This window comes from Cherax quadricarinatus, chromosome 92 (genome assembly GCF_038502225.1).
Source record: "Cherax quadricarinatus isolate ZL_2023a chromosome 92, ASM3850222v1, whole genome shotgun sequence".
In the NCBI taxonomy this organism is placed as follows: domain Eukaryota; kingdom Metazoa; phylum Arthropoda; class Malacostraca; order Decapoda; family Parastacidae; genus Cherax; species Cherax quadricarinatus.
The window spans coordinates 7,728,194-7,742,367 of NC_091383.1; the positions used below are offsets into that span (position 1 = coordinate 7,728,194).

A 14,174-nucleotide genomic window follows, 5' to 3' on the forward strand; every position below is an offset into this window, starting at 1 on the left:
TTTGGTTTCAGTTTTCGTAATGATTATTTGTATATCTGTGAGTAGGCAGTGTTGCCAGGTGTGGAATGGTTTTTTATACGGTGTGTGTTGGTAAAAGTGAATTTCGATGTTCTGCTTGGAGTGTGTGTGAAGGGAGTGATCAGTTGTCAGATGCGCTTGCCGATAGGCACTTGGCATATTGTGAATGTGTGTGTGTTGTGATTGTTTGTGTGTGTGTGTGTGTGTGTGTGTGTGTGTGTGTGTGTGTTCACCTACTTGTGTTTGCAAGGGTCAGGGACAGAGTAGTGAGAAATAGCTATCGTAGCCACACAGCTCTGACTGAAGCAACACTGTAGCCTGAAGCAGCACTGTAGCCTGAAGCAGCACTGTAGCCTGAAGCAGCACTGTAGCCTGAAGCAGCAATGTAGCCTGAAGCAGCACTGTAGCCTGAAGCAGCAATGTAGCCTGAAGCAGCACTGTACCCTGAAGCAGCAATGTAGCCTGAAGCAGCACTGTAGCCTGAAGCAGCAATGTAGCCTGAAGCAGCACTGTAGCCTGAAGCAGCACTGTAGCCTGAAGCAACACTGTAGCCTGAAGCAGCACTGTAGCCTGAAGCAACACTGTAGCCTGAAGCAGCACTGTAGCCTGAAGCAGCACTGTAGCCTGAAGCAGCACTGTAGCCTGAAGCAACACTGTAGCCTGAAGCAGCACTGTAGCCTGAAGCAGCACTGTAGCCTGAAGCAGCACTGTAGCCTGAAGCAACACTGTAGCCTGAAGCAGCACTGTAGCCTGAAGCAGCACTGTAGCCTGAAGCAACACTGTAGCCTGAAGCAACACTGTAGCCTGAAGCAACACTGTAGCCTGAAGCAACACTGTAGCCTGAAGCAACACTGTAGCCTGAAGCAACACTGTAGCCTGAAGCAACACTGTAGCCTGAAGCAACACTGTAGCCTGAAGTAGCAATGTAGCCTGAAGCAACACCGTAGCCTGAAGCAACACTGTAGCCTGAAGCAACACTGTAGCCTGAAGCAACACTGTATCCTGAAGTAGCAATGTAGCCTGAAGCAGCAATGTAGCCTGAAGCAACACTGAAGCCTGAAGCAACACTGTAGCCTGAAGCAGCACTGTAGCCTGAAGCAGCACTGTAGCCTGAAGCAGCACTGTAGCCTGAAGCAACACTGTAGCCTGAAGCAACACTGTAGCCTGAAGCAACACTGTAGCCTGAAGTAGCAATGTAGCCTGAAGCAGCAATGTAGCCTGAAGCAACACTGTAGCCTGAAGCAACACTGTAGCCTGAAGCAGCACTGTAGCCTGAAGCAGCACTGTAGCCTGAAGCAGCACTGTAGCCTGAAGCAACACTGTAGCCTGAAGCAACACTGTAGCCTGAAGCAACACTGTAGCCTGAAGCAACACTGTAGCCTGAAGCAACACTGTAGCCTGAAGTAGCAATGTAGCCTGAAGCAGCAATGTAGCCTGAAGCAACACTGTAGCCTGAAGCAACACTGTAGCCTGAAGCAACACTGTAGCCTGAAGCAACACTGTAGCCTGAAGCAGCACTGTAGCCTGAAGCAACACTGTAGCCTGAAGCAACACTGTAGCCTGAAGCAATACTGTAGCCTGAAGCAACACTGTAGCCTGAAGCAACACTGTAGCCTGAAGCAACACTGTAGCCAGAAACACTGTAGCCAGAAACAATGTGACGTCTGCTTGTGCTGTTATTATATGTTGACATGATGTTAGTTACGTTAGTGACGTCTGCTGGTGCTGTTATTATATGTTGACATAATGTTAGTTACGTTAGTGACGTCTGCTGGTGCTGTTATTATATGCTGACATGATGTTAGTTACGTTAGTGACGTCTGCTGGTGCTGTTATTATATGCTGACATAATGTTAGTTACGTTAGTGACGTCTGCTGGTGCTGTTATTATATGCTGACATGATGTTAGTTACGTTAGTGACGTCTGCTGGTGCTGTTATTATATGCTGACATAATGTTAGTTACGTTAGTGACGTCTGCTGGTGCTGTTATTATATGCTGACATGATGTTAGTTACGTTAGTGACGTCTGCTGGTGCTGTTATTATATGCTGACATAATGTTAGTTAGGTTAGTGACGTCTGCTGGTGCTGTTATTATATGTTGACATAATGTTAGTTACGTTAGTGACGTCTGCTGGTGCTGTTATTATATGTTGACATAATGTTAGTTACGTTAGTGACGTCTGCTGGTGCTGTTATTATATGCTGACATAATGTTAGTTACGTTAGTGACGTCTGCTGGTGCTGTTATTATATGTTGACATAATGTTAGTTACGTTAGTGACGTCTGCTGGTGCTGTTATTATATGCTGACATAATGTTAGTTACGTTAGTGACGTCTGCTGGTGCTGTTATTATATGTTGACATAATGTTAGTTACGTTAGTGACGTCTGCTGGTGCTGTTATTATATGCTGACATGATGTTAGTTACGTTAGTGACGTCTGCTGGTGCTGTTATTATATGCTGACATAATGTTAGTTACGTTAGTGACGTCTGCTGGTGCTGTTATTATATGCTGACATGATGTTAGTTACGTTAGTGACGTCTGCTGGTGCTGTTATTATATGCTGACATAATGTTAGTTACGTTAGTGACGTCTGCTGGTGCTGTTATTATATGCTGACATAATGTTAGTTACGTTAGTGACGTCTGCTGGTGCTGTTATTATATGCTGACATAATGTTAGTTACGTTAGTGACGTCTGCTGGTGCTGTTATTATATGCTGACATGATGTTAGTTACGTTAGTGACGTCTGCTGGTGCTGTTATTATATGCTGACATAATGTTAGTTACGTTAGTGACGTCTGCTGGTGCTGTTATTATATGCTGACATAATGTTAGTTACGTTAGTGACGTCTGCTGGTGCTGTTATTATATGCTGACATAATGTTAGTTACGTTAGTGACGTCTGCTGGTGCTGTTATTATATGCTGACATGATGTTAGTTACGTTAGTGACGTCTGCTGGTGCTGTTATTATATGCTGACATGATGTTAGTTACGTTAGTGACGTCTGCTGGTGCTGTTATTATATGCTGACATGATGTTAGTTACGTTAGTGACGTCTGCTGGTGCTGTTATTATATGCTGACATGATGTTAGTTACGTTAGTGACGTCTGCTGGTGCTGTTATTATATGCTGACATAATGTTAGTTACGTTAGTGACGTCTGCTGGTGCTGTTATTATATGCTGACATAATGTTAGTTACGTTAGTGACGTCTGCTGGTGCTGTTATTATATGCTGACATAATGTTAGTTACGTTAGTGACGTCTGCTGGTGCTGTTATTATATGCTGACATAATGTTAGTTACGTTAGTGACGTCTGCTGGTGCTGTTATTATATGCTGACATAATGTTAGTTACGTTAGTGACGTCTGCTGGTGCTGTTATTATATGCTGACATAATGTTAGTTACGTTAGTGACGTCTGCTGGTGCTGTTATTATATGCTGACATAATGTTAGTTACGTTAGTGACGTCTGCTGGTGCTGTTATTATATGCTGACATAATGTTAGTTACGTTAGTGACGTCTGCTGGTGCTGTTATTATATGCTGACATAATGTTAGTTACGTTAGTGACGTCTGCTGGTGCTGTTATTATATGCTGACATAATGTTAGTTACGTTAGTGACGTCTGCTGGTGCTGTTATTATATGCTGACATAATGTTAGTTACGTTAGTGACGTCTGCTGGTGCTGTTATTATATGCTGACATAATGTTAGTTACGTTAGTGACGTCTGCTGGTGCTGTTATTATATGCTGACATAATGTTAGTTACGTTAGTGACGTCTGCTGGTGCTGTTATTATATGCTGACATAATGTTAGTTACGTTAGTGACGTCTGCTGGTGCTGTTATTATATGCTGACATAATGTTAGTTACGTTAGTGACGTCTGCTGGTGCTGTTATTATATGCTGACATAATGTTAGTTACGTTAGTGACGTCTGCTGGTGCTGTTATTATATGCTGACATAATGTTAGTTACGTTAGTGACGTCTGCTGGTGCTGTTATTATATGCTGACATAATGTTAGTGTTACACTCCAAGTATTGTAACAACTATTTCCTTTTTAGAGCATAACAATTTTGGTCAGAGAGGTTAGGGTAATAATAATGATCCTCCGGAATGCCTAATTTTAATTAAGTATATTCATAATATAACAAAAGCCAGTTATAATATACGAATTATCGTATATAAGTTAAGAATACATGTTTCTTCTGTAGTATCCAACATATACATAAGGCTTTCAAAACAGAGGATTAGGAGGATATCTTAGATATAACATATATATAAATGGAGATTACTTTATACATTAAAGTCTTGTTTCCCAATTGGAAGCAGTCAGAATAAAACAGAATATGTCCAGGCCGGCTAATAAATCTTGGCCAGTTACCAGAGACGAGCAGGAGTGTTCTCGTTGGCTGCTACTTCTTCACTGCTCGTCCCTCAACCTTGAGCATACAGGTAAAGTGGGTCACGTGACGTGACTCACCAACACTCAGAGTAGTTGAACATAAAGGGGGGGGGGAAAGGGGGGGTATAACCATCGAACATCACGGCTAACTACACACCGGCACACCGGGCGGCAGGCAGGTTACTATAGCTCCAATTAAACTTATCATGGAAATGTTACATAAATTATAATTGTTAATAAGAATTAATCTTAATAATACAAGGACGTTCATTTCCAATTTAGCTATTAAAGGAAATGACCGCAATGTAATATTAAAGGAAGGTTAACCATAGGGGCATGACACCCCGGCCCACAAGCAAATATCTCGGCGTTTAAGATGCTGATGGAGTAGAAGAAACCAACCAGCTGGTATAGGGATGGAGGTACATCATTCCAAGGTTAGTCATCCACTTGCTAGAACTGGTCCAGAAACTGCTTGACTGCAAAGAATTTCCGTAGTTAAGCCATATTAGGAGCGAGAGAGAGCATCGGCTAACACGTTGCTCGAACCCTTTATGTGAAAAATGGAGATCCGGTAAGGTTGGATCCTTAAAGCCCAGCGTAATATTCTAACATTTTTTGATTTCATAGAATTTATGAAAGTTAGAGGATTATGGTCTGAGTAAATATTTATCACATGAGGAGTATAACCGAGGTATACGTCAAAGTGTTCTAAGGACAACACTAAAGCCAGGGCTTCTTTTTCTATAGTTGAATAAGATCTTTGATATTCTTTCAATTTATAGGAAAAATAACATATTGGATGTAGAATATTACCGTTTTGGAAGGATTGCAATAAGACAGCACCTATTGCTGCATCACTGGCATCAACATGGAGGGTGAAAGGAATTTGGAAATTGGGTGCACGCAATACTGGGGCAGAGGAAAGGAAACGTTTTAGACGTTTAAAAGCTTGTTCACAATTCTCGTCCCAATTAAATTTATATTTAGGACTGGTCAATCTAGTCAGGGGGGAGGCAACTTGAGCAAAGTTTGGGCAAAAACGCCTGTAATAAGTAGCCATCCCCAAAAATCGTTGGAGGGCTTTCCTGTCTTGAGGAGACGGGAAATTTAAAATAGCTTGGACCTTTAATTGGTCGGGGGCTACTAGTCCCTTCCCTATTTTAAAACCGAGATATTTAATCTGGGCTTTACCAAAGTCACATTTTTGTAAATTTACAGTGAAATTGTATTTCTGCAATGCTTTCAGTAGTTGCTCTAATCTTTCTAAATGAGACTGCCAGTCATCACTAAAACCCACCAGGTCGTCTAAGTATGCCTCTACACCTTCTAAGGGTTGGACTAAAATGTTCATAATTCTCTGGAAAGAGGAGGCGGCGTTACACAAGCCGAAAGGCATAACCTTATACGTAAATAGTCCGTTCTTAACTACGAACCCGGAAATCTCTTGGGCCCTAGGAGTTAACGGCACCTGGTAATACCCTCTCAGCAAGTCTAATCTGGTCACAAAGTTGGCACCGGCTACAGCATCTATTAAATCATCAATCCTTGGTAATGGAAACCCATCTGGTTTGGTGACTGAATTTACTTTACGGTAATCCGTGCAAAGGCGTACGGTACCATCGGGTTTTGGGACCAATAAACAGGGAGAGGCCCAAGGTGTCCAACTGGGTTCTATCAAATTATATTCCAGTAATGTATTTATTTCTTGTTGAATTAATTCTTGCTTAGCAGGAGAGACCCGGTAAGGGGATTGCTTTATTGGGCTATCTTCTAACAATTCAATATCGTGGAAACCTAATGTACAAGGAGTAGGAATATCTTTGAAGATGGAGTTATATTTAGTGATTAACTCTTTGATTTGAGATTTTTGGGAGGAAGGAAGAACTTCCAGGAAATGGTCTAGTTCTTTTAAAACTTCAGAATTATGTAGTCTAAATTCTCTTACTTCCCTTACAGTGTCATTCCTTATTTCAGTGGATGTAGGTTGAATAGAGGTAATAATAGTAGGGAGAAGGCTAGACTCGTACTTCTTTAAGTTATCTATGTGATACCTCTTAATTTTCTTACGACGTCCTGGTTCACGGACCAGATAATTCACCTCATTTTCTTTGTCTACTATTTCATATGGCCCCAAATATCTAGGTTTTAAAGAATGTCCTGGAATTAAGTTTTTAACTAACACTAATTCATTCGGAGAGAATGAACGAGATATAGCCTTTTGGTCATAAGATTTCTTCATTTTGGCTTGAGCTTCTGACAGATTCACGGCAGCTAAGCTTTTTAATTTGGAGAGAGGTTCTTTCCAAAGTAGAGGACTGGGATGAAGAGGTCCTCTCTTCCCTATCCAAGAATCTCGTAATATGGCTAGGGGTCCTCGCACCTGATGTCCAAAAATCAAGTCAAATGGAGAGTATTTAGTACTTTCTTGTTCAGCTTCACGGAGGGCGAAGAGAAGAAAGGGTAAACCTTCGTCCCATTCACGAGAATATTGCTCACAGTAAGCACGTAAAGTAGATTTAAGGGTTTGGTGGAATCTTTCTAGCACTCCTTGTGACTGGGGATGATATGCTGTAGAGAGGATCTGTCTTACTCCTAATCGAGACATAGCCTCTTTAAAAACCTTAGACGTAAAATTAGAACCTTGGTCAGATTGAATTTCACGTGGTATGCCTACTTGAGCAAAGAAGCGTATTAAAGCTCTTACTATATTTCTGGAATTAATTTTGGACATTGGGATAGCATCAGGATACCGAGTTGCCATATCTATGATGGTGAAGATATACTGGTTACCCCTTTTTGTGCGGGGCAACGGTCCTACACAATCAATAACTAATCTTTCAAAAGGTTCTTCAGGACATTTTATTGGAAGTAAAGGGGCAGACGCGGGATTGTGCGCCGTTTTGCCTATTATTTGACAAACGTGGCATTTCCGTAGTTTGTCAGCAATATAAGTCCTCATCTGAGGCCAAAAAAAATATTTCCTTATCTTTTTCTCTGTCTTACGAGATCCTAAATGACCTCCCAGTGGATTATCATGTGCTAGTTCAAATACCATATTACGTAAGGACGATGGCACCACTAACAAGTTTCCTTTTGAACTCAAATCATTATCATTATTTCTCTTCCAAAGAAAACCGTCTTCATCTAAAAGGTAACCTTCCTCTTTATCCTTATTGGTTAAACTTTTATCGTCCTTTAGAGCTATAAGAAATTCTTCTTTATTACATTTTCTAGCTAGGTCCGCAGGGACTGGTAAAACTTTGTCACCTGTGGGTCTCGACTGAATTGTTTCGCTAAACAGGAAGTTCAAACCTAATTCATCGGACATTTCTAAAGGCTGTTGAATATCCAAATTGTTAGAGTTCTTAGCCATGGCTCTGGTGACCACATTAAGGGGAAATAAATCTAGCCCTGCCTCAGAGGCTTCTAAGGCATAATTTACATCACAAGGATTATCTAAAACCAGAGGCTCTCTGGGTATCTCCAATTGATCAATTTCGTTCCCGATTAATAGATCCACGCCGGCAATGGGAAAAGGTTTATCTGAAAGTCCCACATTGATCCAGCCTACATATCCAGGCAGTTCTACATAAATCCTTATAATAGGGACCTTTATTATTGTGCCTCCGTAAGCCTCTAATAATACGTCTAGCCGGGGTTCTCTACTAGTAGGTAACTTTACCAGGTTTGATCTTAATAAAGAGAGATAGCTGCCAGTATCTCGAAAGGTCGTGATATTTACTAACCTCTCTTTACAGAGTCCGAACTTCCCCTGGGAAAAGTAGGGTTCCATAGCTACTCGGACCTTTTCTGAAGCACTGTCGTGGTAAAGTCATCTATTAGACGGTCTGCTAGAGGAGGCCTGAAAAGGTAGAGATTCATCATCCCGAGTTTCATACTTCCGAGAGGAATTTATTACCTGGGTAGGATACCTCCCTCTTGGTTGGGTTTTATCTTCCCGCTGTTTATGCCAACACTGGGACTGTCTATGACCTAACTTTTTACAAAAAAGGCACAGTGGTAATTGATCTTTAGGATACTGTCTGGAGAAAGAGCCGTTTGTCACCTGTTTTTTGTCTGAATACACCTTCAAAGGTTCGCCAGCTGGAGCTTTCCTAGCCGTCAATCTTGAACTAAAACCTTGGGAGGTAGATTTCTTTTCCGGGGCCTTAGACATTTCTGTGGTTATAGCATGGGAAATTTCAAAGTGATCTGCGTGGGCAGCAGTATCTAACAAGTTAGTAGTGGGAAATGTCAAAAGATAAGTATGCACCCTCTCTGGAAAATATTTAAAAAGATCTTCATGCAACATCAGCTGGGAAAGTGACTCGACTGAGGCGGCTCCCGCGGCCCTACGCCAACGCTCGAAAGCAGAGAGCTTTTCCCTGGCAAAGTCCACCCAAGACTGCTGAGGATATTTCTTCAGAGTTCTAAACATCTTCAAATAACTGACAGGTAATAAATCATAAGCTTTCAGAAGACAATCTTTTACCTGAGTATAATCAGAATATTGTTCAAAAGGTAAGTTGGCAGTTATGGTTTGGGCTTTTCCTATTAAAGATGAATGTATTAAAGCAGCCCAATATTTAGGAGGCCATTGCATCACCTTCGCCTGATTTTCGAATGCTTCAAAAAATGAATCTAAATTATCCTCCGTAAATTTAGGCATCAAAGAGGCTGCTTTACCAAGGTCAAATGAAGGGATTGTATACATGTTACTAGATTCTCTTTTCTTCCTCAGTACTTCCCGTTCATAAAGCAAAGATTCACGTTCAAAATTCTCCCTTTTTAACTTTCTCTGGGCTTCTACAAAGGAGGTTTGAAGCAATAAAATACGTTCTAGACGTTCAAAATTCTCCTTAGATTGAATAGTAGTCAAAAGGGCTAAAGAGATTTGAGGTGGAACGTGTTCATCATCCAAAAGGACTTCTTGTTCTGTTTCAAAACTATCTGTAAATGGTTTACCTGGATCCGTTTCTTTAGTGTGATTGAGTTCTGTTCCCCATATAGTCCTTGGAGATGGAATTGGAGTCGTTGTAGCAGCGTAGCGTTTCCGAGTATCAGGAAGTTCATGTCCGTCGTCTCCAGTAGGGGTTGTTAGCGTCGTAGTTTCGGCCTCGGGCGTCTGTAGAAAAGAATTCAAAAAGGAAGGAATATCTGCTTCTCCATTCTCGATCTCTGGATCCTGCTCATCTGGAAAAAGGACATTCTGTATCATACATCTGACTGTCTGGGCAGTGAAATGCCTGTCGTATTTTATGCCCAAGCTTCGTGCTAATTGCCAACAAGATTGAAGCTTCAAATTTTGTAATTTCTCCTTTGTTATATCTTCAAACCTCTCTGCCATTTCTACATTCATTTTAAAGGAAATTCAGTGTTATGCTCCCGGACACAGGCCCCCACTTGTTACACTCCAAGTATTGTAACAACTATTTCCTTTTTAGAGCATAACAATTTTGGTCAGAGAGGTTAGGGTAATAATAATGATCCTCCGGAATGCCTAATTTTAATTAAGTATATTCATAATATAACAAAAGCCAGTTATAATATACGAATTATCGTATATAAGTTAAGAATACATGTTTCTTCTGTAGTATCCAACATATACATAAGGCTTTCAAAACAGAGGATTAGGAGGATATCTTAGATATAACATATATATAAATGGAGATTACTTTATACATTAAAGTCTTGTTTCCCAATTGGAAGCAGTCAGAATAAAACAGAATATGTCCAGGCCGGCTAATAAATCTTGGCCAGTTACCAGAGACGAGCAGGAGTGTTCTCGTTGGCTGCTACTTCTTCACTGCTCGTCCCTCAACCTTGAGCATACAGGTAAAGTGGGTCACGTGACGTGACTCACCAACACTCAGAGTAGTTGAACATAAAGGGGGGGGGGGAAAGGGGGGGTATAACCATCGAACATCACGGCTAACTACACACCGGCACACCGGGCGGCAGGCAGGTTACTATAGCTCCAATTAAACTTATCATGGCCATGTTACATAAATTATAATTGTTAATAAGAATTAATCTTAATAATACAAGGACGTTCATTTCCAATTTAGCTATTAAAGGAAATGACCGCAATGTAATATTAAAGGAAGGTTAACCATAGGGGCATGACAGTTAGTTACGTTAGTGACGTCTGCTGGTGCTGTTATTATATGCTGACATAATGTTAGTTACGTTAGTGACGTCTGCTGGTGCTGTTATTATATGCTGACATAATGTTAGTTACGTTAGTGACGTCTGCTGGTGCTGTTATTATATGCTGACATGATGTTAGTTACGTTAGTGACGTCTGCTGGTGCTGTTATTATATGCTGACATAATGTTAGTTACGTTAGTGACGTCTGCTGGTGCTGTTATTATATGCTGACATGATGTTAGTTACGTTAGTGACGTCTGCTGGTGCTGTTATTATATGCTGATATGATGTTAGTTACGTTAGTGACGTCTGCTGGTGCTGTTATTATATGCTGACATAATGTTAGTTACGTTAGTGACGTCTGCTGGTGCTGTTATTATATGCTGACATAATGTTAGTTACGTTAGTGACGTCTGCTGGTGCTGTTATTATATGCTGACATAATGTTAGTTACGTTAGTGACGTCTGCTGGTGCTGTTATTATATGCTGACATAATGTTAGTTACGTTAGTGACGTCTGCTGGTGCTGTTATTATATGCTGACATAATGTTAGTTACGTTAGTGACGTCTGCTGGTGCTGTTATTATATGCTGACATAATGTTAGTTACGTTAGTGACGTCTGCTGGTGCTGTTATTATATGCTGACATAATGTTAGTTACGTTAGTGACGTCTGCTGGTGCTGTTATTATATGCTGACATAATGTTAGTTACGTTAGTGACGTCTGCTGGTGCTGTTATTATATGCTGACATAATGTTAGTTACGTTAGTGACGTCTGCTGGTGCTGTTATTATATGCTGACATAATGTTAGTTACGTTAGTGACGTCTGCTGGTGCTGTTATTATATGCTGACATAATGTTAGTTACGTTAGTGACGTCTGCTGGTGCTGTTATTATATGCTGACATAATGTTAGTTACGTTAGTGACGTCTGCTGGTGCTGTTATTATATGCTGACATAATGTTAGTTACGTTAGTGACGTCTGCTGGTGCTGTTATTATATGCTGACATAATGTTAGTTACGTTAGTGACGTCTGCTGGTGCTGTTATTATATGCTGACATAATGTTAGTTACGTTAGTGACGTCTGCTGGTGCTGTTATTATATGCTGACATAATGTTAGTTACGTTAGTGACGTCTGCTGGTGCTGTTATTATATGCTGACATAATGTTAGTTACGTTAGTGACGTCTGCTGGTGCTGTTATTATATGCTGACATGATGTTAGTTACGTTAGTGACGTCTGCTGGTGCTGTTATTATATGCTGACATAATGTTAGTTACGTTAGTGACGTCTGCTGGTGCTGTTATTATATGCTGAGAATGTTTGCAACTCAGACAGTCAATCAGTAAGTTTTGCTGACGGTAACAAGGCCTTGGTACGGAAGTAGCTACTTGCTGACACTTGCCTTGCTGACACTTGCCTTGCTGACGCTTGCTGACACTTGCTGACACTTGCCTTGCTGACACTTGCCTTGCTGACACTTGCCTTGCTGACGCTTGCTGACACTTGCTGACACTTGCTTGTTGACACTTGCCTTGCTGACACTTGCCTTGCTGATACTTGCCTTGCTGACACTTGTCTTGCTGACACTTGCCTTGCTGACACTTGCCTTGCTGACACTTGCCTTGCTGACGCTTGCTGACACTTGCCTTGCTGACACTTGCCTTGCTGACACTTGCTGACACTTGCCTCGCTGACACTTGCCTTGCTGACACTTGCCTTGCTGACGCTTGCTGACACTTGCCTTGCTGACACTTGCCTTGCTGACACTTGCCTTGCTGACACTTGCTGACTTGCTTGCTGACACTTGCCTTGCTGACAATTGCCTTGCTGACACTTGCTGACACTTGCCTTGCTGACACTTGCCTTGCTGACACTTGCCTTGCTGACACTTGCTGACACTTGCCTTGCTGACACTTGCCTTGCTGACACTTGCCTTGCTGACACTTGCTGACACTTGCCTTGCTGACACTTGCCTTGCTGACAATTGCCTTGCTGACACTAGCTGACACTTGCCTTGCTGACACTTGCCTTGCTGACACTTGCCTTGCTGACACTTGCTTGCTGACACTTGCTTGCTGGCACTTGCCTTGCTGACACTTGCCTTGCTGACACTTGCCTTGCTGACACTTGCCTTACTGACACTTGCTGACACTTGCCTTGCTGACACTTGCCTTGCTGACACTTGCTGACACTTGCCTTGCTGACACTTGCCTTGCTGACACTTGCCTTGCTGACACTTGCCTTGCTGACACTTGCCTTGCTGACACTTGCTGACACTTGCCTTGCTGACACTTGCCTTGCTGACACTTTCGCTTGAGGTGTAGTGCCGTTTTCCTTCAGATTATTGTAACACAGCAGAGAAACTTAGAGATCATAATGACATAAGAAAGGAGGAGCACTGCAGAAGGGCTACTGGCCCATACAAGGCAAATCCTTATCTCTTCACACAGCGTTTGTCTTAATAACAATAATAATAATAATAATAATAATAATAATAATAATAATAATAATAATAATAATAATATTTATACCAGTACATGGTATAACTTGTACATACCATAGCTGACATCAGTGATATACTATACAGAAAGTCCCTGGTTATGCAGAGCATTTCGGGCAACTTAGGTTAATTTTTTCCCGAGGATGCGACCCACACCAGTCGACTAACACCCAGGTACCTACTTACTGCTAGGTGAACAGGGACAGCAGGGGTCTTAAGGAAACACGCCCTGTTTCCACCCGTACCAGAAATCGAACCACGGACACTCATTGTGCGTGTGTGAGCTGAGTGAGCTACTCTCCAAGCTACGGGACACCTCATTACTGTCAGAAGAGGGGGGCTGTCAGCAAGTCTGCTTGTGGACGGCCAAACTCTGCTGCTGAAGATTTGATGTCACTTTGATGGCGGGTCCTGGGAGCCCTCAGACACTGGAGCAGTCGAGGTCAGGACCGCTGGCAGCTGCAGGCTGGCTCACACAACCTTTGGAGCCGAGCCAAAGGAAGGGAGGAAATAGGGGCTGAGTGCAGCCAGGAAATAGGGGCTGAGTGGCCCACAACATTGGCGAAATGGGAACGAGGAGGGGGTAGTAAGGCGTGTTGGTGTATTCTTCGTAAGGAAAACGTTATCTTAAGTTTCTTAAGACGGTTAAGCAAGTCTGCTTAGGGTATGTTGGGTAAGTAAGTAAGTTTATTCAGGTATACACAAATACAGTTACATAGAATTATCATACATAGCAGCATATGTGTAGAGAACCTGGGATAACCCAAAAAAGTCAGACGGAGTGACTTATTTCCATTGGGGTCCTTTATGTTGGGTTTCCATTGAAAGCAAAAAGGGTTTCCATATTGTAATGTATTTAGATGGGGTATAATACCCCTCACACAGTATGGGAGGCCATACACAAGCCCAATAGTGGCATGAAAAAGAGAGTAGAAAGGGCACAGAGATTCACAAATGATTTTTTGGGTGCCTGCGTAGGAAAGGAAGGATGGTATAATTTTACCACGGACTCAAATCAATAAGCTGCATAATAATAATAATAATAATAATAATAATAATAATAATAATAAT

General features: G+C 41.8%; 2 protein-coding genes across 2 annotated transcripts in view; both read right to left on the reverse strand.

Moving 5' to 3' along the window:
• LOC138855390 (uncharacterized) overlaps positions 1 to 14,174 on the reverse strand; it is a 465,601-nt gene that overhangs the window by 318,299 nt on the left and 133,128 nt on the right. The gene's annotated exons all lie outside the window — the stretch shown is intronic.
• Positions 4,423 to 10,075, reverse strand: LOC138855376 (uncharacterized). The gene is made up of 2 exons (XM_070104497.1): positions 8,190 to 10,075; positions 4,423 to 4,919 (listed from the first exon to the last, which is right to left on the reverse strand). The coding sequence occupies exon 1, from the start codon at positions 9,800 to 9,802 to the stop codon at positions 8,276 to 8,278; it is 1,527 nt and encodes a 508-aa protein (XP_069960598.1). The 5' UTR covers positions 9,803 to 10,075; the 3' UTR covers positions 4,423 to 4,919; positions 8,190 to 8,275.

What these genes read in the sequence shown, in the direction of transcription:
- LOC138855376 (XM_070104497.1), bottom strand. Translation starts at nt 9,802, where the DNA reads ATGAATGTAGAAATGGCAGAGAGGTTTGAAGATATAACAAAGGAGAAA.